Source organism: Hyaena hyaena, unplaced genomic scaffold (assembly GCF_003009895.1).
Source record: "Hyaena hyaena isolate Hyena2069 unplaced genomic scaffold, ASM300989v1 scaffold_1253, whole genome shotgun sequence".
NCBI classification, from domain to species: domain Eukaryota; kingdom Metazoa; phylum Chordata; class Mammalia; order Carnivora; family Hyaenidae; genus Hyaena; species Hyaena hyaena.
In genome coordinates this window covers 335,496-349,391 of record NW_024081892.1, presented here as the reverse complement: position 1 = coordinate 349,391, position 13,896 = coordinate 335,496, and the positions used below count along the sequence as shown (strand labels likewise).

General features: G+C 48.5%; 1 protein-coding gene across 2 annotated transcripts in view; it reads right to left on the bottom strand.

Annotated features, from left to right (window-relative positions):
* Positions 1 to 13,300, bottom strand: part of RASGRP1 (RAS guanyl releasing protein 1) — a 78,591-nt gene extending 65,291 nt beyond the window's left edge. Inside the window, exons 1-2 of one of the 2 annotated variants that reach the window (XM_039223069.1) lie at positions 13,033 to 13,300; positions 8,125 to 8,309 (exon numbers count right to left, since the gene is read on the bottom strand). In XM_039223069.1, coding sequence (XP_039079000.1) covers positions 8,125 to 8,309; positions 13,033 to 13,067 — 220 coding nt within the window. In that variant the 5' untranslated portion in view covers positions 13,068 to 13,300. Of the gene's footprint in view, positions 1 to 8,124; positions 8,310 to 13,032 lie in introns of those variants that run through there. The other variant, XM_039223070.1, reaches the window with a different exon arrangement.
* Positions 13,301 to 13,896: the final 596 nt, after the last annotated feature.

Below are 13,896 nucleotides of genomic sequence, written 5' to 3'. Positions count from 1 at the left end.
AAACCTCCTGACAAGCTTTTTACTGATCATTCACAAGAGTGGGATATGGAACTACATCATACAATAGATTTTCTCAAACTTTGATTCAAATGATAAAATTTGAATGGAGGATTCACTCTATCTTTGTAATAGGGATTGTTTAAAAAAAAAATCCAGAGTTAATAAAGCAGAAGATTTTAAAAGTGTGGTTCAATTTAACTAAATAAAAATGTAAAATTTGTAAACATTAGTATCCCAAAACCAACACAAAAGATGGAAATACGACTGGGGTGGGAGGGATGCCTATAGCAAATGTATTCAAAACGCTTTTTCATTTAAAAAGTTTTTGCAAACCTCTAACAATAAGAACATTAAACTAAACAGTGAATGATAAATAAAGGATATGAATGGTTCACAAAACTGGAAATATAGTTGGCAAGTAAACTTATGAAAACATATTCAATAAAAGCTTGGAATTATTTATATATATATTTATATATATATTTACATTATTTATTGATCTACCTACCTATCCATCTATCAGTAGCACCTGTTACCATGTAGTGGGAAATGGAGACAAATGATTACACAGATGAAATCAGAAACAGAGCATATAATATGTGAAGAATGGAGGTCACAAAACTGATGGCTGGTCAGAAATAAGGGAGAGTTGAATCATGGAGAATTTTTAGAGGAGGTAAATTCAAAAAACAGAAATGAAAACAAATAGCTTCAACTCCTGAATGCGACTCTCTGAATTTTAGTTTTAAGTTCCACTGTCACTTTAAGAAAAGTTTTCAACTTCAGCGCTATTTGATTTCCTTATCTCTAAGGTGAATTGTTCCTTTTCTTTGAAGAGCACATGGAGTTGTTGTATATGACTCTTACATAACAGAAGCCAAAGAATAGCAAATAATTATTTCTCTCAATTAGGGGATATAAAATAACATTTCTGATTTTACCACAGACACCTATCTATGTAAGTAAACACTGCCGCTGGGAGTAAGTGGTATGCTCAGAAACCTTTAACAGTGGCCTGCCTCCCCAGGGATAGGGTTCAACAGGAAGCCCTGATTAGTAGTGTTTGTCTATTTCCATGGTATAAATACTCCCAAACCAGGCAACTTCAAGCTGCTACCAGCATGACTTCATGGATCATGAGGCAGGGAGGAGATGCATATACCACAGATACCACCATGTGGCATTCATACCGTTTATACTGTGTGGGGACAGCAGGCATGACCTCGGAAGAACAGAGGATAATAGTGAAATGTGCACATACATTAGGAAATGATGAGTTTTTAGGGTTCTTACCTTCATTTAAAAAATATTTATTTTTGAGAGAGAGAATGAGCAAGGGAGGGGAAGGGAGAGGGAGTGGGGAGGGAGGGAGAGAGAGGGAGACACAAAATCTGAAGCAGGCTCCAGGCTCTGAGTTGTCAGCAAAGAGCCCTACAACATGGGCTTGAACTCACAAACTGTGACATCATGACTTGAGCCAAAGTCAGATGCTTAACTGACTGAGCCACCTAGGTGCCCCTTCATCTTTTTAAATGTTTGTTTATTTTTGTAAGATTGAGAGCACAAGCACACACACAAGGGAGGGACAGAACGAGAGAGAGAGGGAGACAGAGAATCCCAAGTAGCCGACAGCACAGAGCCTGACATGGGGCTAAATCCCATGAACTGTGAGATTATGACCTGAGCTGAAACCAAGAGTCAGATGCTCAATTTAGGCCACCCAGGCACTCCTCTTATCTTCATTTTTAATATAATTTTAAGTTTTTAATGGTGGTTGTGTCTAACAACTGGCTTGAAAACTCCTGAAGATTTAACACTGCTTTTGCAGAGTAAGACCTTCAGCACTGTAACGGCGCTAAATCAAGTATGGTGCCCGCGAAGCCGGCCCTGCTTACACTCTTGGTCTTTCCCTGCTGTCGTCTCTCTAGGACAAGCCCAGCTAGATGGTAGCCCAAACTAGCTGCAGAACAAGCCGCCAAGTCCAGCAGCTGTGACTGTGCCGGCAGGAGAGGGCAGGGCCCACCATCGGGAGGAGGGCCCGGGGCGGGACCCGCACTTCGGACCCCCCCTCCCCCACAGTGGCCTCTGCCTACTCACTGCAGTTTCAGTCAACTACTGATTACAGCGCTTTTGCTTTCACATCGTTTCCTAATGTGTTTCCATCATGGACCTAATAACCTTCATGTCAACATGTGGCCTTAAAACATCTGTCGGCAAAGGGGCACTCTGGAAGAAGTACTCAGGTGAAGCACCTCTCCTGTTCTCCAGCACAGCCACGACTGACTTCCAGGCCTATGGAAGGACAAGCATGCGACGGGGAACAAGGCCCTAAAGCACCCCAGTAAACTGGTCTGAGCGCGGCTTTAAGGTGGAAATGCAGGCGAGGAATGCTGCCTTTGAGTGCAAGGAACCAAAGTGCAGTTGTAAGGAACACCCACACGGTTTTCCAAACCACTGACAGGCAGGAAGTTTGGAAGGGAGTCGGCACAGTTGAGAAGGGGCAGCAAGCGCGCTGTAGGACAGTATTTCTCACAAGCAGTTCATAGGTCACCTCCGTCGAAACCACAGTGACTGCTGGCTGAATGAAAATCTCTGGAGGTGACCCTCAAGAATCTAAATGAATACTCTCCCGCCCCCCCCCCCCCAATGGTTACTGCTCATGTTTAAGTTGGAGAACCTCTGGTAGAGTAGAAAGAAGAAGAGCCTCGGAGACAAGACGACCAGAGTTCAGATCCCAGCAGCTCTCCCACTGATGATCCGGGCCACGTTCCCCAGGTTATGTAACACCCCTGAGCTCCAACGCCCTATTAATTAGGGCTGTTGTAAAGACTAATGGGTCCAGTTCAGGTACAGGCCCAGTACCCTACATAGCCCACAAGAAGTCGGTGTTCAACCACCGCCAGTCCACTGTCTGTCTGTCTGTCTATGTCTCCCAGCGGTGACCCTCATCCCAGCGGTAACCCCCATTTCTCTGGATGGGGGGGAAGCCTGCCATCAAGACTACCAGGCAGGAGAGCACAGAGTCTTTCTCGAGCCTGGCAGTCACGGTACCTCACACCCATGAGAGGGTGGACCCGCCAGGCTGGGGCACTGGGTGATGCCAGCCTGTTGAAGATGCAGCAAAGGCACTCCTCCGAATAAATAGCATCTGGATCACAGGATGTGAATTCACCTCAGACAGCTAATGACCGTCATGCTCGGGAGATGTTCTGATACCTAGAAGCCTTAGAAGATGGATGTCCCCAGGACCACCCTGTACACGGGACACCCCAGCACCTGGGCATTCCACTGAGGAGGCTCCTGGGTCAGCTTGGGTCTTCTTCACAAGGGGTCTGTCTCCAACGATGGACGTGGCTTTGAGTTCCTTCTTGACACGACACTTGGCTTTGTTCCTTGGAGGTGCCCTTTCCTGGGTCTGAGGGCCCTTCAATAAGGTGGCCCTTGGCTTCTGGTCTTGTGTTCCTGTTGCCTCTAGACACCTCACTTTGGCGCACAGACTGTAACCTGCAGCGTGGTGAGGAGTCCCTCGTCTTCCCTTTGCCACAGAGGGAACTAGGTGTGGTCTCAACAAGTGCACGTTTGCCTTCTTTGGCTCCAATTTTAAAAAGCGGGTATAGTGTTTTGCCCTTAACAAGCTGAGGTCTATAAAATGCTTTTAACATCTAAATGTTCCGTGGTGCAGAATATATACCTATTAGTTTGGGAGGTCTTTGTATAGCATTAGCAAGATACCTATGGGTAATTTTAATTAAATCTTGGCTTAAGATAGAATTTCAGGCAGACATAGATATGTGGGGTCCAACGAACAGTTCTCATACTGAATGAGTTTCACTTCTAATCTGGGGGAGACCAGGCCTGCAGAAGATGGGCACAGGGTTCAGGCCTGTCCCACGTGGCATGCACGAAGGGAAGCCGGAGGGGTCTGAGTGAGCCCCACCTCAGGTTGTAAGAGGCTGCTGGGGACAGAGGAAAAGCATGTGGGGAGCATGTTTTCTCTCTAGACTGAGGGCACAAGGCAAAATGCAGCATTTCTTAGAGGCCCAATTTATTTTCTCATTTGTCCAGTAGAGACAATACCACCTGACCCATCAATTTCAGAGTTGTTTTGAGTTTAAAAGAAAACCAATACATATGGAACTCCAGGAAAAAATAAACAACACTCTATAAATACAAGGTATCAGCTAAGCTGCGTTTCCCTTCACGCTGACAGGTATGCCAGAGACGCTGAATGTCCGCCTACACCCCACCTGGGAGCAGGAGGGTTTCCTTGCTGAGGGTCCCTTTCTGGGACACGTTCACAGCTTTCTTTCTGATGCTACTGAAAGTTGCCTTGCATTCAGAAGGGAATAAGTGAAGAGTTTTGTGAATTTCGACAGGAGAAACCTTCCGTTTGGCCCCAAATGCTGGCAGTTCTCTTAAAAAATTAAAACATTAAAAACCAGATGATCTCATAGGTCTTTTCTACCCCTGAAACAGATGGTGTGATTCACATACGTCTGACATAAAGGTACCAGGTTGTGATGATTTGCCTCATTATGCTCAGCTGAAGAGTGGATTAACGGGCAATAATTTGCTGAGAATGTAAACCATGACCTCCAATTAAAACAGAAGGTGGGAGTGGGTTGTCTCATGGTTAAAGCGATGAACTGTGACTCAAGGCTCTGAGTTTCTAATCACAGACCTGTAACCCTGTATGTGACACTGGGAGGCTTGCTGAGAGGCCTTTAAGACTACCCCTAATATGTATGTGCTGGTCACCCAATCTTAAAAGCATTGTCCTAAGTCCTCCCTCTGAGAACAGTGTGGATGGTAATTAATGGTTAATACCATTAAAGATAGAAGCATCAGTAAAGATGCTAAATCCAAATATCCATGATACCTTATTGAGCATTCAGGCTATTACCTAGAGAAGCTGGAAATATCCAAGTTCCACAGTTTCCAGAAGGTCTCTCTGTTACTTTACCCCTTCAAGTCAACCACCTACCCTGTCCAGCCCTGTCCATGCACAATGGAAATATTTTGTTTACTCTGTCCAGCAGCATCTACCACTTGTGGAAACTGAGCACTTGAAATATTCCTAGTGAGGCATAGGAACTACATTTTACATGTGATTTAGTTTTAATTAATTGAAATGTATACGTAAATAGATAGATCTGGCCAACGGTAACCATGTTGGACCGTACAGCTCTAGCTAATTCAAACCTCCTCAAGGCATCTATCTGCAGGAAGGTAAGGTTGAAAAGGTAGTAGAAATTAACTAATTAGTCTTTATGCTCAAAACAGGTTTTCCCCCGAGTTGGTGGGAGAGAGGCTAAAATCAGGGTCTGAAATGCTAGATTACCAACACCAAACCAATAATAAAAGTTTCCCCACATGTCTGTACCATTTCCCTCTCTTTTCACAGGCATTGAAATGACAAGGCATCTAAACTCATTAACAAAAAGCTAAGCTAGATTGCTTTCTTCTAAAGCAAAACATTTCCATACACACCTGGAAAAATAACTAGTAAGAAGGGCTTCAAGAGCAACATTAGGCTCACTCGGTACAATTTTCAGATCACCTCCGAGGAGACCTCCAGAAGCACCAGCAGGCATTTTGTCACGGATTATACTTTGTCAAGGGCTGCTCATGACCCCCAGTTCCGCCCACCTCTGTTGTTCAAGCCCCACTCCCCTCCCCCACGACACACGGCCATGATATCCCATGAGTGAAAATCACGTGCTGTCTTCCACTCCCTCCAGACAGCGTGTGTTTTTTCTTTTTCACCTCTTTCATATAAATTCTGTGGCAGGAAACCGTGCACTGCATACTATGCAAAACCTTGAGATCTTACTTTCCCACCTTGCCCGTGCAATCCCATGGCCAAAGAGGAGCTTGAACAGTGGCTGTTCTCCCTAATCTGTCCTTACCCTTGAAATGAACTTCCTCAAACTCCACGTGTATAAAGAATTTATTCTTCCTGCATGCCTTAGATTATTGCTCTGCCTTGTGTATCTATTATTTTTTCTTTGAACAGTGCATTTCTCAGGTATTCTAAGCTCTGACACTGGAACAGGGGTCTGGTCACTCTAATTCTCCTTGTGCACGGCCCAGCTTGTGTCTGATGCAATTAGGGGCTTAATCAATGCTTCCTCAGGGTGCATAAGAGACTCTTGGACTCAATGCCATTTTTAAAGCTTTTGGATTTTAAGGTACTTTTTCAGTTCAACATATTCCAGAAAACAATGTAACTTTCGCCCCTGTAGGATTTGTTGAGGGGAGTGGATCAGGCTTGATCTGAGCTTTCAGGGGAGGACTTCAGAACTGGTCATGCCTTTCTCAGGAAGACATCATGATTATTGGAAGGTGAGGAAAACAGCTTTGACCTCAGCCAGCAGTTGCCTGATTGGCACAAGGGGAAGAAAGTTAGGCTGAGGAATACGTTCCTGGTCCCCATTTTCTCAGCAGCGAAATGGAAAAAGAACAAACATCCTCATTCCTGAAGCAGTCGCAGTGCCCCGTGGAAAGGCCAGTATGTTTGAGTACGGAGACTGTGCAAGGCCCTGTGCAGCTCACGCCGGTCCGGAGCCAGCGGGAAACAAAGTGTGGGAGGAACAAGGGCTCCTCACGGCCACATGCCCACCAACCTCTCCGCTTGTGGTTCAAATCTTAGCCGGTGTATTTTCTAAGATAATTTTAAAACAGAAAACCCTTCATTCTGTTCCCTGTGTCATTCTTAACTGAAAAATCAGAGTGCAAATACATAGAAATGTAATTAAAATGTGAGGCTAACCTAGTAATAATGAAAATGCTCCCTCTTTCCCAAGTTGAAAAGTCTACAATAACAACACAGTGATTCTCAAAGTGGGTACATGGGTCAGCTGCAACAGCATCACTTGGGGACTTGTTAGAAATGGAGATCCTTGCGTCCCACCCCAGGTCCGCCAGAGGAGAAACTCTGGGGGCAGGGCCCAGCCATCCGTGTTCTTAAAACAGATAACCTCCGGGTGATTCTGCACCAACAGGTGAGAACCGCTGCTTTGTGGAAATCATCAGAACTACTCAATTGTATACGTGAGGTGTACTAAGCAAGCATCCCTAAAATGTCAAATCTTTCCCGATTCCATGAATAAGGTCTGACCCAACAGTAAACATGTCCAGCCAAGAATCTCTAGTTCTGAATTCCAACCGATCTGCGTGTTGTGCTGCCCAGGATCGGATCAAGCCTCCCCTACACCCCTGGGAGGCTCCATGAGGGCCTGAGATGGGCAGGCACTTCTGAGCTGAGCCACCTGTGCTCATCTGCTTCCTGGTGGGAGACAAAAGGGCTCAAAGGGGGCACGGTTCAGTGATGCCGGGAATCTACCAATTTTCCATTCATTTTAATGATTCCTTTTTTGGAGGGGAACCAACATATAGTACTTTTCAATCACTATTTCACAAAGCACAATCCAAAAACAGACTGTGCTTATAAGATTTTTTAAAAAATGGGCATCTTTGTGGATACCTGCTCCCTAGCTGCATGAAACTGTGCATCCTTCAAGCTGAGTATGGTGATGACAGAGAATTCATGGTCTGTATGTGTCTGTCTGCTTACCTGTCTCCCCAGGTCCTTGACCCCCCATCACAAATACTTCCTAACCAGTATCTTCTAGTCACAGACGTTCTGGCTTTAAACCCTGTCCTTTCCTAGTCCATCACAACTACCCTCCAATTGCAAGGGGAATGATTACACTTTATCGTCCACATGATCCAAAGCCTTTCAAATTTCTGTTTGATAACAGTGTTTGTTCACATAACTTCATCTTTGTGTGCTCTACGAACACAAGGGCAGAATAATGTCAAAGCACCAGACGCACAGTAGCATTTATGAGATTTGTCATCACAGGCACAACCTCCATCCTGAGACATGAAATGCAAACTCTCCTCCGTAACTTTTCTCACTTGAAATCACGCCTCTCATCACGACCTATTACACCCACACAGTCATGTGCCATAGGCGCTGCACACGGTCTCCAACATTTCAAAGGCTCCAAAGATATTTTTAAAGCCAAAATACAATCTAGGTTGCTATTCTACAAAGCAACTTTTTAAGGAAGAACAAAGTAATAGATTTTTATGCACGTGGGTAGTTGGCCAACTCACCAAAAGACTGAATGCAGCTGTCGATGAGATCGTCCAGGCTGGCTCCTTTGGCAAAATGTCCCAGAGACACCATCATGCGGAACTGGGTGATCTGGGCCAGGCTAGGATGAGAGGCGCAGGGGCTACTGGCTGGCTTCGCCTCTAGTTTTGCCTTCGTGGCGGCTCTGCAGCCATGAGAAGGTTTCCTGGGGGAAAAGGGGAGGCAGTGAGTTTAAGCCAAGCAGCCAGGGGCCAGACAGGCTGGCAGCTCCAGGCTCTGAAGGCAGATTGGGCAGGAAAGGAGTAGAGATAAGACAATTAATCCTGAGAGTTGGGCTGATAGAAGACATACCCCTCCCACTTGGCAAATGCACCAAAAGGACTGGTTGGCTGTTAAAGAGACATCTCCCAAGCAAATAACAAGGTGAAATTTCAGGGCTGCAACGAGGGCTCTTCAGCCTGTGGTTAGAACGGCTTTGGTCTGCTGGCTTCAGCTCCTGAACTGGAGAGACAGAGGCCAGACCATGTAGGTAGCCCTTAGCTCCTAGCAACATTTTAGCTGGGAGTCCACTGACTTGGGTCTGAAGAATTGTTTAATTTGGTCTCATCATCAGCCCAATTCATTTATCTTGAGCAGTACCAGAGATGCCACAGATGGTCAGGTGGCCTCAAAAACACCTCTGAACTTTAGGGGAGAAGTCAAAGACTAAGGACCCACGTGCAAAGGAGAGAATTTATGGTGGAGGTGTTTAGATTTTAATCTAATCCTGCTTTCTCACAAATTTTGAAGATTCTGTTTTTGTTGATAATACAGGCAATCACTGCGTCAGTTTTTACCACTAAGTATTATCATTCTATCAAGTCCTTAATTGGGACATTACTGATTAAAAAAACAAAAACAAAAACAAAAAACAAAGCAGAGCTTCTATGAGCTTTATTTCAGTACTGAATGTAAAAGGACAAGTCTGGTTCTGGAAGTGGCTTAGGAATCAAATAGGTCACCTTTGTCCACTCTCACTAGCTTTATCTTTGGTCATGACCTCATCAGTACAGGTCAAGCTGTTTGCGAAATGATGCATGAAGGTTAGCTAAGTATTTTGCTTTCTTTCCAATGGAAACGCATAGATGCCCATCTATAATCTTTTCAGGTTTAATAGTGATGGGTGTTGTTGCTGGTAACTTCTTTGCACATATAATTAGTTCTGTGGCTTTGGTTATTTCATAGTTTACTACCGAAGAGGAGGCAAAAACAATACGTACCTTAGATCGATAACCTTAGCTACTCACTATGTATTTTGATAAACACATAAGGGCATCAGTTAATAGGTACTTATTCTATTAGCAAGACACTGTGAAAGGCCAGAGGGGGAGGGGACTGGAGTTAGTCTATGAGAGGTACTCTGTAAACTATAAAACACACTCCTTGCATTAGTTGTTGCTGCTGTTATATAAGGTAAACCAGAAGTTCCTTAATTCAAAAATCCAGTTGGAGAATCAGACCTACACCGTAAAAGGCAACTCTATAAATCTTAAGTGTCCTGTGGGTGTCAAGCATAAGAAGCGTGATGTTCTTAGACTAGACAGAACCAGTTCCAGGTGGAGGGGTGGGGGAAATTGTTCCAGTAAGATATAATCTCCTCCCCCAGAAGGGGCTGAAATGCTTTGATCAAAATGAAATGCTGGGACACACATGGATTTGAGGAAACCAGCCTGCTAAAGAGAGTGGACTGAACTGTGGGCCACTAAGCACAGCCAGACTAGTGGAGGGAAGACCATGTCCTCTGATCTGTTTCAAACTAGCTCCATGGCGCTGGTCTGGCAGCGACTGCTGAACTCTGCTTTTGGCCTGAGGTGGGCCCAATGAAACCACATCAACAACTGGCTACTCAAGGAAGTGATTTCTGAGAGATCGAGTTGGTGTTATAGGACTTGATTAAGTTTCTGACCATTACGGATTTTTATCCAGGCCCTGTGAGAACCCCAGGATCAGATCAGTATGTGAAGTCGAGAAGGTAATACTGACCAGAATGAACTGAGCATCTCTGATATGACACGCACTGTGCTGGGGGTTTAAATGGTTTTTAAAGCCTACAGCCCAGAAAGAGATCACCTCCATTTCATGAAGTTGAAACTGAATCTAAAAGCTGCTAAATGACATAGCCACAGCTCTAAGGCTTGCATGTGCTAGATCTGGGATGTGTACCTGGCGCTTCTCTGGCTTTATTTGATAAATATTTACTGTGTCTGGGACCATGCAACTTTCACTACATTAGAATTAGAAGGAGATGGCCAGAGAGAGGCTGAAAAATTCAAGACCCCCAAGTCATCCAAAAGCACAGCTGATAACCTAAAAGCTCCACCTCATGCCCTATTCCTCCTGTGGGCTCCTGGAACAGTCTTCAGAGCTGGGCAGGCTCTTCATGGTCATTTTCCAAGCTTTCTGAGCCTGGAGGGAAAGCAATGTGACTGGTACTGAGGCTGGTAGAAAAGCCGGGCCTCCTATACCACACGCCTTGTTCCCCAGCCAGGCTCCCTTCCCCTCCTAGAAGTACTGACAACTCTCTAAACCTGGTGCTAGTTGCCCAGTGTTGGAAAGAGCCTTCTGCCTCCATAGCTGCCTTTCCACCACGAAGACCACCCATCAAGGCAAAGCAGGGAAAGATGAAAACGAAGTTTTTCTCCAGAGAAGTCTTTTTTCTCTTAGGCCTTCCTCATTACTTCTCTGCAGCCTCCGGAGAGGAGGCAACTCAACCACAGGCCACAGGCCCTATCTCCATATACGGCTCTTTCCGTATATGAAAGATATATGGGGCTGGGAGGTGTTAATCTGTCTCCCAAATCTGGGATCCAGGGAACATTCCATTTACTCTCTCAGTCGGTGGTGGCATCGACCACTGAGGACTCTAAAAAGTGCCCCGGCTCTAATTCTGGTAATGCTTCCTAAATATCAGCAGCAGGGAAAGCTGCTTTGGCTCACGAGGTAATTCTTAGAGGTAGCTGCTTTTATCAGAACTAAGAGGGACCTGGGTAGATGCAAGTAGAAAGAAAAAGAGTGTGAAGGGAGTATTTAGGGTAGGGGGAAGGGAAGGTGAGAGATGTCATCTGGGAGAGTGGAGGCCAAAGAGACACAGGGTTTGGGCCCAAGACACCAGGGAGAAGGGATGCTACGAAAAACCACACTGCATCCGGAGAGGTCTGGGAAGATAGGTTATCTGCACCATAAACTAGGAAACTCGGCTCTTTTGCTGTGCAGGCTCTTGACTGCTGCTTCCTGATGAACCTTCAAACCACTCTGTGTTCTGGTGAAAGGGCAATAGATAAGGATGTAGGAAATGTTTCATTATAGGTAGATCTAAGGGTATTTAAAAATTCACAGAGGGGCGCCTGGGTGGCTCTGTCGATTAGGCATCTGACTTTGGCTCAGGTCATGATCTTGAGGTTCGTGGGTTCCAGCCTGGCATCGGGCTCTGTGCTGACAGCTAGCTCAGAGCCTGGAGCCTGCTTCAGATTGTATTTCCCTCTCTCTCTGACCCTCTCCTGCTCATGCTCTCTTTCTCTCTCTCTCTCTCTCAGAAATAAAACATTAAAAATTTTTTTTAAAAAATCATAGAAAGAATACTCTAAGTCTCCAGAGACACACTTTTAAAGGATTGTAGCCAAATGTTCCCATGTAAATTTAAAAAAAAAAAAAAAAAAAAGAAGGAAAGAAAAAAGGCCAGAGAGAAACAGATTAACTTGAAGGTGTTTTCTGAGACTCTGAGTGGCCGTGGCGGCACGGGGTTTGCCGAAGAAAGCAGGGAGGCTGTGGAAACTCTGACCCGGCTCAGGTGAAATCCTTTCCAGGTACAGGCGCCTCAGCAGAGGGCACACACTTTCAGATTGAACTTTTTATGAAATCTAGCCAAGAAGAGGGAGTTATGGGATGAAACGGAGTAAGAGAACACGGACTTCCACAACTTTCTCTGCAGTGGAAGATGGTTTTGGTTGGCCTCTGGTTAGGAGCCTCTGGTTAGGATTCTTTGCAGTCCAGTCCCCTCCCTAAGCCCCATAACATGGACTCAATTTAATTTACAGACGTCCCTCCCCTCAATCTAGGGAGGGTGCCGGGCTGCACCCTGGGGCAGGCACTTTCAGGGCTCAGGAGTGCAGAAAGGGTCAAGAACCTTCAGCTCCAAAAAGTCCAGCAGAGCAAAGCTCCCTGCCTCTCGAGGGCACGTCTGTGCGGGCCGGTCGCACCGGAGTCCACGTGGAGGGAGTTGGGAAGAGAGCCCTGGCGCGCTGTGGCCACGCCCTCCCTGCTCTAGGGGGACACACTCAGAGTTGCCGTGCCCCCTCCCCTCCCCCCCCCCGCCCTCTTTCCCCTGCCAAGAGACTTTGCACTACCACGCTTCCTTCATCTTCAAGACCCTCCTAACACATCTCTCTAGAATCGCAGTGAGGGTGGAGGGGAGCACAGTTTCCATCCAGAAGGTTGTATGTTTCGGGGACCTCCACTCGCTCGCTGCAAACGGCCGCTGGCCTTTCCGGACCCTGCCCGGGCTCCGCAGGGCTAGGTGAGGCCGCCAGATGGCGCTGCCGGAGCCCCGAGCCCGCAGCAGGTGCGGGTGATACGGAAAGTCCGCGACTGGGAGAGACCCAGGTGCCGGACGCCGGGGAGCCGGGGCAAGGGGCGGGGGGCGGCTCGGTGCAGCTCCGGGGCTCGTCACGCGCACGACCCAGCTCCCCGCGCCACTTGCCCGGCCGCCCGGTTCCCGGGACTTGGCCCGAGACCCCGGACTGCCTCCGCCCGCACCCCGGGTCAGCAACTTCCCGTAGAAGGAGGTGCCCACGTCGCCCGCACCACTTCCCACCCCCGAGAGGGCCCGGGGGGCCGTTCCCCCCCCCCCAAGGAAGGAAGCCGGCCCGCCAAGGGCCCGGGCCCCTACTCACCTCGGAGCTTCTCTCGCCTTGCCCAGGGTGCCCATGGCCGCGGCCGGCGCTCCGGCGGCCGCCTCACCTAGCGCGGCGGGACGGGCTCGGCGGGGCGCGGCGCATCGCCGCCGCCGCCACCGCCACCGCCGCCGCCGCCGCCGCCTGCCGGGCCCCTCCGCCCCCGGCCGCCCACCCGCCGCTCTCGCAGCCGGCGAGCCCGCCCGAGGCGCACCCGCAGGCACAAAGTTTCTGTGAGCGCGCCCTCTCGCCCTCACGCGCGCGCGCACTCCCTCGCCCGCACCAACCACCTGACACGCGCCGATGCTATCGGTGTAGGAAATGTGTGGCGCTCTCGGGCTGCTCTCCGGAGCCCGCCCCCATCCCTCGCGAGCGCCCCGCGGCGCAGCCCGCCGCTCCCGGCCCCCGGGTCAAGTCTGAAGGGGAGCCGAGAGGCTGGGGAAGCTCGGGGGGCACCGGCTTCGCGCGGCGGCTCGCGGGGGGGAGGGGCCCGCCCCCGCATTTCAGTCCGGCCTCGCGGGGGACCCCGGGTCCCCTCGCAGGCCCCCTTGTACGTGTCGGAGCGCAGCCGCGGGCGGGGCGAGGAACTAACACTCAGGTGTGGATCGGCCTTAGCCCGCGCCTTCCGGGCCTTCTTGGTGGTAATTGGCGGCACTTGGGCTGGAGATTGGCGCCCTGCACCCCCGCGGGAGGCGCCGGCAGTGGAGGTGCGCTCCCGAGGTGCGATCCGTATCTGGCGGGAGCCTGCAGGCCGCCTGGCGACTGTGGCTGTGGGAGACTCGGGGAGTGGTGTCGAGAACTTTCTTAGAGCAGACCCTGCCAGGAATGGCGGCCTAGCTCTGCTTGTCCAAACTATAGTCATGA